Source organism: Periplaneta americana, chromosome 3 (assembly GCF_040183065.1).
Source record: "Periplaneta americana isolate PAMFEO1 chromosome 3, P.americana_PAMFEO1_priV1, whole genome shotgun sequence".
Lineage (NCBI taxonomy): Eukaryota > Metazoa > Arthropoda > Insecta > Blattodea > Blattidae > Periplaneta > Periplaneta americana.
In genome coordinates this window covers 207,459,996-207,474,970 of record NC_091119.1, presented here as the reverse complement: position 1 = coordinate 207,474,970, position 14,975 = coordinate 207,459,996, and the positions used below count along the sequence as shown (strand labels likewise).

General features: G+C 35.4%; 1 protein-coding gene across 2 annotated transcripts in view; it reads right to left on the bottom strand.

Annotated features, from left to right (window-relative positions):
• Positions 1-11,488: 11,488 nt before the first annotated feature.
• The window catches only part of LOC138696979 (juvenile hormone esterase-like), a 52,939-nt gene continuing 49,452 nt past the window's right edge, over positions 11,489-14,975 (bottom strand). For both annotated transcript variants that reach the window (XM_069822530.1, XM_069822529.1), the window contains exons 10-11: positions 14,567-14,687; positions 11,489-12,230 (exon numbers count right to left, since the gene is read on the bottom strand). In XM_069822530.1, the coding sequence (XP_069678631.1) occupies positions 12,011-12,230; positions 14,567-14,687 (341 nt within the window). In that variant the 3' untranslated portion in view covers positions 11,489-12,010. The remainder of the gene's footprint in view (positions 12,231-14,566; positions 14,688-14,975) is intronic.

Sequence of the window (14,975 nt, the reverse complement as noted above, 5' to 3'; positions counted from 1 at the left end):
ACCAAAAAGTATTTTAAGGAAACAAAAATTTTTTTGAAAATTTAATTTACCGGAAACAACAATAAAAGTTGGCGAGTAATTTAAAAATCCATAACGCAGGAGGTTTAAAAATGGCGACTCAACATGCGATAAGGGCACAAATACCCACAAAATTTTATGCTATGCATTCCACACATATCACAGATTATTTTAAAGATTTTTTTTTTAATTTACTCATTTTTCACAAAAAAAAAAAATACCATCCTCTCCCCTTAATCTGCCTACAGGTTATTAGTGTACTTTCTAAATCCGCGATAAAATGCGAAATTGAATATAAAATTCGAAATGTACGTGTTTTTGCGAAATAAAACTGAAATTACATTTATGAAACATTTTTTTTTTCATTGATTCTCCGTGACATAAGTTATTGTCGTTGGAAAGCGGAGTAGCTTTCAACTTTTTTTTGTCTTCCTGGTTGTATTGAAACTTTTACCATGTCGATAGCAGCTATCAGCATGGGCAGGGCGCTACTGGGTGCACCAGGGCGTCTTCCTCCCTGTGAAAATTAAACTAAAAACATTCATTTTATGTCACTTTGCCCGCCAAATTTAATCACAAGTATTTGCAATATCTTCACGAGTTGCAAACTGCTGTACCCCAGAGCGTTGCCATGGCAACACGTAAGGAAAGCATTGGACAGGCTGAAATTGAAGTGCCCTGGCATCTACTATTGGTTACGTTTTGATCTGATTGGACCAGTAACTGAAACAGCGTTGCCAATCATAAATCTAAATGGAACATTACTTTATTTCCTTAGCATGCACGATGCGCCATTCAACCCATGGATTGTAGGCCTACGCTTGATGTGGATTCTTACTTACTTACTTACTTACCTACTTACTTACTTACTTACTTACTTACTTGCTTACTTGCTTTTAAGGAACCCGGAGGTTCATTGCCGCCCTCACATAAGCCCGCCATTGGTCCCTATCCTGAGCAAGATTAATCCAGTCTCTATCATCATATCCCACCTCCCTCAAATCCATTTTAATATTATCTTTCCATTTACGTCTCGGCCTCCCTAAAGGTCTTTTTCCCTCCGGCCTCCCAGCTAACACTCTATATGCATTTCTGGATTCGCCCATACGTGCTACATGTCCTGCCCATCTCAAACATCTGGATTTAATGTTCCTAATTATGTCAGGTGAAGAATACAATGCGTGCAGTTCTGTGTTGTGTAACTTCCTCCATTCTCCTGTAACTTCATCCCTCTTAGCCCCAAATATTTTCCTAAGCACCTTATTCTCAAACACCCTTAATATCTCTTCCTCTCTCAAAGTGAGAGTCCAAGTTTCACAACCGTACAGGACACCCGGTAATATAACTGTTTTATAAATTCTAACTTTCAGATTTTTTGACAGCAGACTGGATGATAAAAGCTTCTCAACCGAATAATAACAGGCATTTCCCATTTTATTCTGTATTTAATTTCCTCCCGAATGTTTATACAGTTTAAATTTTTATGGGAAGACAAGAATATGACAAATTGTGTTACATAGGTAATTTGAAATCAATCCCTTGCAAGTCGAAATTTCCCTTCCTTATGCCGCACAGCATTCGATTGTAAACACTGGTACAAATTATTGTATTTACAAATCGCAAAAATTAGTTGCATCTCGAATGGCGACTTGCTAATCTGAGAGATGTTTCTGTACCTGAAAGGCAATAACACATGCTTAAAATAATCGTGTGAGAGAGGAAAGATTCAACGCATTATTCCAAAATTTAGTTCACTTACATCAGCTTCTTTTGTTTCTGGCTGAGTGGATTAGCAGGCCTGATGGCCTTAAATCCGCCAGAATAAATAAATAAAGAAATACATAAATATATTATGGGCCTATATAACTATGGGTAGATAAATAGATAAATAAGTGGATAAATAAATTAATAAAAAATGAAACGCATTCGGAATACTGTCAATAGAGAAAAAAATGGTGAAGGAAATTCCTGAGTTGTACTGACTTGTTACTGATAAGTTCGTATGGAACTCGAACCGAAGCAAATGATCTGAACGCATGGTGTCACTTTCTATACGTACTGCAATATTTACGACTCCTGCCTGAAGTCCACAAGTAGCCGCTGAGTACGAGATTTCCATTCACAGCTCAGCTATTCTTAATGCTAAACGATACAATGCTTCAAGTCTTGCACTATCTGCCCCGAACTCTTCTCCCGTTCACCATTCCTTCCAGTGCATCTTTCAGTAGGCAGTTTCTTCTTAGCCAGTGACCGAAAAATTTCTTTTTCTCTTTCTGATAAATTTCAGCATTATTCTTTTTTCACCCAATCTTTCCAACACAGCTTCATTTCTTATTTCGTCTGTCCATTTCACATGTTCCATACTCCACCATATCCACATTTCAAATGCTTCTAGTCGTTTCTCTTCCCTTCGTCGTAATGTCCAAGTTTCTGTGGACCTTTGAAGGAAAAAAACTAAAGAAGAGACTAGTGAAGTTCTTTGTCTGGTGTGTGGCATTGTCGGGATAGCACCAGTTTTTACGTAGCCTACAGTGTAACTCACACGCCATGTAATTTATGTCCATGTATTTACTCTGTTATACACTACAATATTTTCCCTTTCTTAAATAATATTTCTTATACTTATAAGCCTAAATTGTTATGCACATCAGAACTGGAGCCGTATTGGCAAAGTCACAGCGCAGAGATATGAATTAGGAGATTACGTAATTTTGTAACTTATCTAACATACATGAACAAAAGGATGGAAAAAACTTTAAATTGTATCATATTTATTGCAATAGCAGCATAATTATAGTCTATTGGCTTTACCTTTTTTGCATTTGGATTGTAGAATGTGATGAACAGTAGCACAACATCACGATTTTCTGGACATTTCAAATTACAACACTTCTACTGTGCCAAAAGTCTTCATAGGCCTCAAGGCCGCATCCTGTAGTTCTCAAATATCAGACGAGTAGAAGAGTTGAATTTTTACACTTATTGTTCCCATTTCGGAAAAAGTGCTCCGTGTGGTTGTTTATTTATAATAATAATAATAATAATAATAATAATAATAATAATAATAATAATAATAGTAATCCGTGGCGCTACAGCCCGTGAAGGGCCTAGACCGACCAGCCGGCTGCTCGCCTCACGCCCACATGTCAAAGCAGAGGTGGACGATCATCCAACCAGAATGGAGGTATCGTGTGGTTAGCACTATGATCCCTTCCAGCCGTTATAGCTGGCATTCGCAACCGGATTTCGCTACCTATCGTAGCTCCCCAAATGCATCACGATGCTGGGTGGGCACCGGTCCCATACACTGGCCGAAATTTCATGAGAAAATTTCTTCCCCCATGAGGAATCGAACCAGCGCCCGTTCCATAACGCGAGTCCTAGGCAGGATGCCTTAGACCACGACGTCACGGAGCGGAACGTTTATTTATAGATTTACTTATTTATTTATTCAATATTTTTATTTATTTATTCAATATTTTTATTTATTTATTCATTTATCTATTTATCTATTTATTTGCTTACCTATTTATTTATTTACTTATCTATGTATGTAGGTATTTATTTATATAATTACTTATTTAGTATCTATTTATTGCCTATTTATCTATTTATTTATTTGCTTACCTATTATTTATTTATTTACTTATTTACGTATGTAGGTATTTATTTATCTAATTACTTATTTATTATCTATTTATTGTGTATTTATCTATTTACTTACAGTTCACTTGTGTCTCCTTTCAGTGTCCTCAGCTGCTATTGCCAAAAGCCACTTTTGCCCTCACTCCGATATATACGTATTTATTAATGTCCGCGGCATAATTGTAGCTGTCGTTTGCATGGGGTTCGAACCAATGTACCGTGGCGACGGGCGTTGCGATTACTTAACGAGTAAAAATCACTCAATATGCTTTACGCATGCAACAGTTGATACTGAATCGTAAATGAAAGTTCGAAAATATTACATTTATGCATGTTTTCACAATTATTTTGCACATATACTAAAATGTGCAAATTTTAACATATCTGCGATATTTAAATTTTCACGAGTTCACTGGAAAGTATGTTTTTATATAATTTTAAAATAATTATTTATGAAATGTAACCGAACTGAAAATATGGCGCTATAAACAACTGTTTCGCATTACTGTGTTACATTTTCAACACAATTCATTAATTTCCATTTAATTCGTCCCTCTATGTGTAGGTCTACATAAAATCGTTTGCATAAAACTTTATTTCCGTTATTTGATTTTGTAACCGTCTATGCTACAAAATTTTAACACTTCACATGGAATGAAGCTTTTTCGTCTTCTATTACACGGGTCTTTTAACAGGCTATCATATTATGGATTTCCTTTTGTTACTTTATTCCAGCTGTAACACTGATGTCCATTTTCACAAAGCTGCTTTAAATCAGCAAAAAGCCACGTGGCAACAAACGCTTCTTATAATTTTAAAGCCATCTTTAAAAGTTGGCCGTTTCGTCAAAGCTTTTTTCTTTTATCTTTACGTGCGATTTTTGACGTGGAAATGTCTTGCTTGCATCTTGCACGTCATATTTTTCATAAAACCATGACTTGGAATTGCGAATGTGATTGATTGTATAGTACTATCATGGCCACCTGAATTACTACCGTGTTTTGTTTGGCTTGCGCACGGCCTGCTGATTCCTAGCGAAGAAAATTGTCAAGTCGTCTTGGCTTGAGGTTGTATTATTATGATTATGATTATTATTATTATTATTATTATTATTATTATTATTATTATTGTAAAATATGTATGTTAGCGTCAGTACAGCAGTTAACATGGATTATTAAAGACACTTAGCCTATATGCAACATGCGTTATGCGGAATGCGCTTCTGAAAAGTACACATAACTCAAGAAGGACGTGTCGTCGATGTTAAAAATGTTATGTTTTATTTAACGACGCTCGCAACCTGCAGAGGTTATATCAGCGTCGCCGGATGTGCCGGAATTTTGTCCCGCAGTTCTTTTACATGCCAGTAAATCTACTGACATGAGCCTGTCGCATTTAAACGCACTTAAATGCCATCGACCTGGCCCGGGATCGAACCCGCAACTTTGGGCATAGAAGACCAGCGCTCGTGTCATCGATCATATGTTTCTTAACAAAAGAAGATCCTTTTTATGTGGTCTATTATTCGTCAAAGTTTGTCGGTTTTAGGGGAAAGGACTCTAAGGGTACGCACATAAATTAATTCGCTTGCCAGCATTAAAGTTGAGTGATAAAGTAAAAACTTTTTATGCCATTGAAGTTATTGAACATTGTTTATTTAAATACTAGCCGTACCCGTGCGCTCCGCTGCACCCGTTAGAAGTAAATATAAAGTAATTACATAATTAAAATAGGACGTTTGATCCAGGGAACATTCATGCTTGATAGAAGGATAAATCGTTTAATATGTTACTTAATTTAAATTGCATCCAAATAATTAAAATGCGATCATTTTGGTCCAGAGACACTCATTTGGTGCAATGACAATTCCTTTAACATGTTTCTAATTTTTATTACATGCAACCATAGTTCAATGAACATTGACATCATTTAGATTTAATGTGTATACTTTATTTTACTTGTTATAGGTTTCCAATGAATTATGGTAGGCCTAATAACTTAATTTTAACCCTTGTTTTCTACGTATTCAGTAAATGGCGCTTGGCCCACTATGGTTCTGAACCCTTCAAATAGCTTATATTATATTATATCATATTATATTATATTATATCAGAAGTTACTGTACGGGTAATAACATTATAGCATTATGTCCATCTAGAGAAAATTAATTATACAAATCGCTTAATTAAGCTTCCGATATTACTTCATACAAACACAGAAACATTCTCTGTAGGCTATCTTTCATAGCTTTCGATTGTTGCTGTCCAAGGTCCCTTATAGACGAACTCATTTATTTTTTAATTCATTACACGGCCTTAGATGGCAGTTATTTTAATTTTAAAACTCATTTATCTCATTAAATATCAGTTCTATCAAAAATTTTCAAGGAATAAACCTTATCGCAAATTATTTTTAAAGAAACTTTTGTTATGTAACATTTTTCTCAAAAATCAATAATAAGCGAGATATTTCGATTTATTTAATTCAGACCCCCATATAACCCCCCCTTTAAATAATGTATTTTGAATGCCATATAGCCTAAAATCTAAGTTACAACGAACTTAATTTATATTCCAGTTTTCATCGAAATCCGTTCAGCCATTATCGCGTGAAAAGGTAACAAACTTACAGACAGACAGACATACAAACAAAAATTTCAAAAAAGCTATTTTCGGTTTTAGGGTGGTTAATTATATATGTTAGGACCAATTATTTTTGGAAAATCGAAAATTACCAGAAAAATTTCGGCTACAGATTTATTATTAGTAGGCTATAGATAAAACACAAATCAGTTACACAAGAAATTATAGATGAATGTTGGCCCTTTAATCAAAATCTGAGCATTGCACATTCTTATAGGAACAAGCATCTAAGAGTGCGCATACAGTCCTTCAAGAGCACGCGCTAACATATGTCACAAATAAATGCACCAGTTCCCTCATAGCATGAGTAGGCTTGCAGTTTTCACATTGCACCCAGTCTTCTGTCAACGGTTCCTGATATTTTTTACCACAACCTGGACAGAAAATATTGCAATTTTCTTTGGATGTTGTGGGAGTTTCTGGGTCAGTCCTCAATTATTTCCTGAGAAAGAAACTAATTTCAATATACACACTGACTTCTATATCAGAACATCGCTTATGAAGATACCTTCTTACAAGTTACACTTCAGCTCGTTGCAATGCAGCCAACATAGAAAATTAAAGCTGCGTACTCTTGTAGGACTGCGCGCCGGTGAAATGAGTCCGGAGTCCAGCACCGAAAGTTACCCAGCATTTGCTCATATTGGGTTGAGGGAAAACCCCGGGAAAAACCTCAACCAGGTAACTTGCCCCGACCGGGAATCGAACCCGGGCCACCTGGTTTCGCGGCCAGACGCGCTAGCCTTACTCCACAGGTGTGGGCTGCATTATGGTAATTCCTTGCATCAGCTTTCTCGCTTTTATTCCATGTCACAGTTGTTTAGTGGTGGCTATTTGCAATCTTTTTTTCCCATAAATTTATATCAGCAATTTCGTTATGTGTTGTACACAGGAATGTTTACCTTTGTGTGTAAGGAGACGGGTGAATGTAAACCGTACGAACACAGAGCGAGTGACCTTAACGATCATCGGGCGCCCGCCATGATCATCCCTCGTTCTCCACTAGGGGTGCCCTTGGTCCGTCCTCGTCCCCTAGAGCTGCAGAGAAGATGTAACTGGCTAGCCGTCCAGATACCTTACCCTAAAATCGTACTTTATAAGAAAAGTGTAGTAAAATGGGAAATGTTAGTGGAATGAAGTGTATAATGTTAGGGAGAAGACTCTACAGAAAGTCACCTTGATGTTGGCCACCACAAAAATCACTTCAGCCGACGTCGAGGATAGATGGGACTCGAATTTGTGCAACAGTAAACAGCGGGGATTGAACCACGAGCCATAACTATATTCACTCTCCCTGATGACATTTCACTCCAAAGCCATTACCTCAGCGATGACCTATATCCTGTCTTCACATGTAAAAGAAATCGCGAGCCCACAACAGAAAAACATTTTATAAACCAAAAGGTTTCACTACACAGAGCAATTCAGTAAAGGCGTGCAAAAATTAAACAGGAAATAGGGGATACGCTACAGTAGGGAACTTGGAGTCTGCAAAGCAAGATTAAGTGATAAGAGATTAAACATATCTATCGCTATCGTATATTGTTTTCTGTACTATCTACATTTCTTATTATGTATGTTTACTTACACTTACTATTCACATTTATTCATAACTTATTTTAAATCATTTTCATAACATTTACAAACCTCAGTTAACAACGTACTTACTTACTTACTTACTGGCTTTTAAGGAACCCGGAGGTTCATTGCCGCCCTCACATAAGCCCGCCATCGGTCCCTATCCTGAGCAAGATTAATCCAGTCTCTATCATCATATCCCACCTCCCTCAAATCCATTGTAATATTATCTTCCCATTTACGTCTCGGCCTCCCCAAAGGTCTTTTTCCCTCCGGCCTCCCAACTAACACTCTATATGCATTTCTGGATTCGCCCATACGTGCTACATGCCCTGCCCATCTCAAACGTCTGGATTTAATGTTCCTAATTATGTCAGGTGAAGAATACAATGCGTGCAGTTCTGTGTTGTGTAACTTTCTCCGTTCTCCTGTAACTTCATCCCTCTTAGCCCGAAATATCTTCCTAAGCACCTTATTCTCAAACACCCTTAATCTCTGTTCCTCTCTCAAAGTGAGAGTCCAAATTTCACAACCATACAGAACAACCGGTAATATAACTGTTTTATAAATTCTAACTTTCAGATTTTTTGACAGCAGACTGGATGACAAAAGCTTCTGAACCGAATAATAACAGGCATTTCCCATATTTATTCTGTGTTTAATTTCCTCCCGAGTATCATTAATATTTGTTACTGTTGCTCCAAGATATTTGAACTTCTCCACCTCTTCAAAAGATAAATTTCCAATTAACGTGCTGTACGTACTGTGACTAACCCTTGGAATGGTATGAAAGGGTCTGTGGTTACTCATATCACGTTCTGTAATGTGACAATGTAAATGAGATAGACAGAACCACCTGGTGAACGCACAAACAAAACATGATGGATTGCCTACATGTAAATAATATATTACGTGAATATTAAACGTAAAAAGTATATAAATATTAAGTTGAAATAACAAATATAAATCTTAAATGTAAATAATAAATGTAAATCTATATTAATAATAAATCTGTAGCCGAAATTTTTCTGGTAATTTTCGATTTTCCAAAAATAATTGGTCCTAACATATATAATTAACCGCCCTGAAACCGAAAATCGCTTTTTTGAAATTTTTGTTTGTATGTATGTCTGTAAGTTTGTTACCTTTTCACGCGATAATGGCTGAACGGATTTAGATGAAAATTGGAATATAAATTAAGTTCGTTGTAACTTAGATTTTAGGCTATATGACATTCAAAATACATTATTTAAAAGGGGGGTTATAAGGGGGCCTGAATTAAATAAATCGAAATATCTCGCTTATTATTGATTTTTGTGAAAAATGTTACATAACAAAAGTTTCTTTAAAAATAATTTCCGATAAGTTTTATTCCTTGAAAAATTTTGATAGGACTGATATTTAATGAGATAAATAAGCTTTAAAATTAAAATAACTGCCATCTAAGGCCGTGTAATGAATTAAAAAATAAATGAGTTCGTCTTTAAGGGACCTTGGACAGCAACAATCGAAAGCTATGAAAGATAGCCTACAGAGAATGTTTCTGTGTTTGTATGAAGTAATATCGGAAGCTTAATTAAACGATTTGTATAATTAATTTTCTCTAGATGGACATAATGCTATAATGTTATTACCCGTACAGTAACTTCTGATATAATATAACATAATATGATATAATATAATATAAGCTATTTGAAGGGTTCAGAACCATAGTGGGCCAAGCGCCATTTACTGAATACGTAGAAAAAAAGGGTTAAAATTAAGTTATTAGGCCTACCATAATTCATTGGAAACCTATAACAAGTAATATAAAGTATACACATTAAATCTAAATGATGTCAATCTTCATTAAACTATGGTTGCATGTAATAAAAATTAAGAAACATGTTAAAGGAATTGTCATTGCACCAAATGAGTGTCTCTGGACCAAAATGATCGAATTTTAATTACTTAGATGCAATTTAAATTAAGTAACATATTTAACGATTTATCCTTCTATCAAACACGAATGTTCCCTGGATCAAACGTCCTATTTTAATTATGTAATTACTTTATATTTATTTCTAACGGGTGCAGCGGAGCGCACGGGTACGGCTAGTATTAAATATAAATAAGAAATATAAATAATAAATGTAAATATCAAATGTAAATAACAAATATAAATAATTATTTATTTATTTGTGCTGGACAATTGCCATTGGCCAATAAAAGTCCAGTACAGTGCATAATAATAATAATAATAATAATAATAATAATAATAATAATAATAATAATAATAAATGTAAATACTAAATGTGGGTGGCCGCCTTTTTCAGTGTCTGTTTGAGGTACAAAATGGTTCGTTAACTCAGATTTGTCAATAATATAAGGATAACTTTAAAATGTAAATAATAATATAAACATTTTTCTACCAAGTAATGATCAAAATTTAGAACTTCATTAATTTTTCAATTCACATCAGTCAAATCTATTTGTCATGCAGTGATATTTCGAAAAAGCAAAAAAGAGCAATTCCTCACTTTCTGTCCAAATTTGCAATTAAATTTTACACTTGCTCAAGATATATGTAAATAAATAGGGAGATAATATGGAAAAAGTAAGCGATAGACTTGTTTAAGCTCATATCTCCTAAATCTGGCTTCGATTCTCCAAGTTTCCTGTCTGAAAATGTTCTGTAGAACATCCCCTACTTACTGTTTAATTTTTGCACGCTTTTACTGACTCACCCTATATATTTTCTCTCAAGGTTCAAAAGAGGGTCATTTCCTGTCAGCATATCTTTCCTTTTTTATGAAATGAAAGTTTTTTTTCTTTTCGAAATGATTGGCGTAACTGATGTTATTAAAAGCAGCACAGATGTATCATAACTAGGGCTAGGATTTTGATGACCTATAAATCATGAAAAAATGCCCTAAAAACAATGCATTTAAGACCTAAAAGTCTTTTAAAAATGCCCTTAAAATGCCCTAAAAATTGATCTTACATAATTGGCTTAGTAGGAATATTAATATTTAGACTAGTAATTAAATTAAATTCTAGTACCAAAATTTAAGTTTATTTAATTTTACATATTTTTCTAAGTAGTACACTTTAATTAATTATTTTACCTGATGTAGTCCACCACAAGGCCACTCTTATCTGGAATTAGCAAGTATAGAGGAGTCTATGTTGAAGGGGTGGTTGGACTGATCCATTACAAGGGGTGTACTACGTTAAAGGGGCAATATTTATGTAGAAAAACGATTAAAATATTATACAAAATAATGAGTATTAATGGACAAAATATGTAGAGAAAATATCAAATGAAATAAACATTATTTTACATTAATAATGGGGATTTATGGCCAAAATTAAATGAAAATGCCTCAAAAATGACCGAATAAAACAAAAAATGCTCTTATGAGTTGAAACAGGCAAAAAATGCAAAAAAAAATGCCCTAACAAATAGCCTATGTCTTAAAATACTTAGTTTATCACATAAAATATATAAATACTAAAGCAGGTATGTTTTTGGGTTTCTAGAAAAAGATGCAATTTCATGAAAATCCTAGCCCTAGTCATAACCTTTTTGTTTTACGAAGCTACAATAATTCATCCGAGAAACATTTCTGTGTGAACATTTTCTGTAATAGGATTTGTACACTTGGTATGTAATTCTACAATAAAACATAAAATTTTAGTAGAATGCTAAGAGTGAGTAATAGTGATGTAATGAATGGATTTAACACATAAAAAAGACGTGGAATTTCGCGTTGTAATGAAGAACTACAAGAGAGCAACACTTCTGTTTCAGCGTTGATGACTGTTTGGTATTCATAACACGTGGAACTTCTGGTCTGTCTTAGAGAACGTACGCAGCAGTTTTGAGTAATGTTGTTCTGGATGTGCAACAAACACATCTGATTATTTCACGGCTAGAATAAGTGAAAAGTCCAACACGATACACAGAACTGAGGCAAGATTTAATCCATTTCATTGGAGACAGCACACGCCGGTAAACAGGCGACGGCACTTTCTGAGTGTAAATAATCCGCCAACGAAGTGAAGATCGCGGCGCTCTGTTGGGATCTCCAGTCTCCACGATCCATAATGATCGGCTTCCTGTGAGCGGCACCAAGATGCCGTGCCTACAGAACTAAGCCCGTAGCGACTAGCCACAGCAGCAGCGCTGGCGTTGAAAAACGGACCAGCGGAGCCCCCGAGGGGCCCAGGCCCCCCGTCACCGCTATCATGTACTCGTCCAGGAAGTTGGGTCGCACTTCCGACATCCGGTCAATCCTCAAGTAAGGTCCGGCCTCAGTGGACACTGGGGGCCACTCCGGGACACCTTCTGCCGGAGAAGGCTTGCTGGAACACGTGAAATAATAATAATAATAACAATAATAATAATAATAATAATAATAATGATTTATTTAACCTGGCAGAGTTAAGGCCATACGGCCTTCTCTAACACTCAACCAGGAGTAAAACTGCGTTACAAAAAACACTACAAATTTACAAAGTACACTACAATTTTACACACAAAACTGAATAAGATAATAATAATAAAATGTAAACAACAAGTAAGTAGAAATCAGACATAATATATAGAAAGAAAGGAAAAAAACGTAATAGAATGTGAACAGCAGGTCAAAATAAATGAGACATACAAAGTATAAAGTATAAAAAAAATAAGAGAATTATTGATGATGATGATGATAATAATAATAATAATAATAATAATAATAATAATAATAATACTTACTTACTGGCTTTTAAGGAACCCAGAGGTTCATTGCCGCCCTCAAATAAGCCCGCCATTGGTACCTATCCTGAGCAAGATTAATCCAGTCTCTATCATCATATCCCACCTTCCTCAAATCCATTTAATAATAATAATAATAATAATAATAATAATAATAATAATAATAATAATAATACCAAGAGTAGTAATAAAATAGTGCAGTACAAAGCATACAATGAATACAATATTTTTAAGTACACACAGTAAGGAAAATTATGATTATATATAGTTCAACTTATCACATTATAGATATACCATTATCGGGAAATATGAAAACAAAAATATAAAATAAGTTAAATATCACTAGAACATAAAAAATGTGAATACGTGGAAACATGCAATACAACACTTGTCATAATAGTAAGTTAGTTTGGCAACTCGTCATAAGATAATTTTCTAACTTGGATTTGAAAGATTTCAATGTTCGGCAGCCCTTGGCTTCAGGCGGCAGAGAGTTCCAGTGACGAGAGGTAGCAACAGTGAAAGATGAGGAATACAGAGATGATGTGTGAAGTGGAATTTCTAGCGTGTTATCGCGTTGTGATCGAGTATTAATATTATGATAACCTAACCTAAGCAGTTACTTCAGGAAAATTAATATTATTATAAAACTAGGTTCAGTGATTAGTCTATTCACAAATCCCTACGCGATATATTTAAGGGGGATGTACAGCTTTCGAGGGTGACTCAAAAAGTAAGGTAACAAGAGCTCGCATGGACAAACTTTATTTCGCAGGCAGTGATACACAGTAGTAGGGAACTCGTACGCATTACTTTTCAACAAAGTCTCCATACTTGTACAAACACTTGTTCAATTGCAGACCAAAACATCGATGCTGGCAAACAAGAAACCTGCGTCAAGCCCAAGAATCCAAATCATGGCGGCTTGCTGAACGGCCGTATCTTGCTTCTTCAACGGTCCGCGTTAGAGCCACTAGTCAGTGCCACTCGGAAGCGCAAGGAAATAGCCTAGTAGTTTATGAGAGGGCACTAAAAGTATCGTGATGTGCGCCACATTGTGTGTTTTTTCTCGTACGAAGAAAGCTTATTGTGCTTACCACCCCCATTCTGTGAATGATTTGGTGTCGAACAGACGCCCTCTTGTACAAGTACAGCACTCCGCACCTAAACTTAACCCGGGTTATGGTATGGGTGATGATGATATGTGAATTAATGATGGCGAAATGAGTTCGAGGTCCAACGCCGAAAGTTCCCCAGCAATTCTGCTTCAAAGCAGAAACGCAGAAAGATTACTCAACTGAATTGTTGTTTAAACACTTCAAAGTTTCCAATATTAAACAAATGTATTATTTTATTTTATTAAAATATTTCCATAGAAATTTTAATAACTTTGAAAGGTATATACATAAATATAGAACTAAAAATATGAATTCGTTGCGTTTGTCTGAACCAAAATGTAAAACCAATGCAGCTTTTTATCATAGCATGAGTCAAGGTCCCAGATTATTAAACAAATTTTATTCCAATATTATTTTAATAACGAATCCTCTCCAAATTAATAAAAAAATTAAAAAATTGTATTGGATTTATAGTTTGTGTTTAAACATATTAAACACTATTTAATCTGTATTCACTCTCAATTTTAATTTTATTTTTGTCTGTATTGGAATCCCCTCCTGAGCACGAGTCTTACTCATTCAGGAGTGGGCTAGTTTATCTTTCATTGTATTTATTAATTTGTATTCATTTCAAACTTACTAGCAATAAAATAAATAAATAAATTGGTTGAGGGAAAACCTCGGAAAAAATCCAACCAGGTGATTTGTCCCTACTAGGATTTGAAGCCGGACTCGATCGTTGCACGGTCAGACGTGCTAACAGTCCACAGCGGTGGACATCGTGTTTACACACAAGTACTTTAATGTAAATTGAGACCTACCCATATATGGCGAAGTTTGTCCAAAGTTCCACCATTGTGCGTGCGACGGCCTCGTCTTGTGAGTTGAGAACGAAGTCGTGTTGAGGGAACAGGTAGATGAGGTCGTCCGAGTGGGACACCCCTGCAAGGGAAAGCGTTCAACTAAAGGCTGGTTCACAATAAACCGGAAACGAGAATCGGAACGAAAACGAAATCGGTAAAATTGTTAAAATGTGTACATTTAAATGTGATCATTCACAATTAACGAAAAGCTTGCCGGAGCCCGGGATCGGGAACGGAGAGTTGGCCAAGTTTCAACTTTGGCCTTCACGTTTCCGATCACAGCCCACTAGATTAATTCTATTGCCATCTAAAAGCCATTTTGTCGTCTTATATTTTGTAGTAAGAAGACCGTGACATAACCTATGCA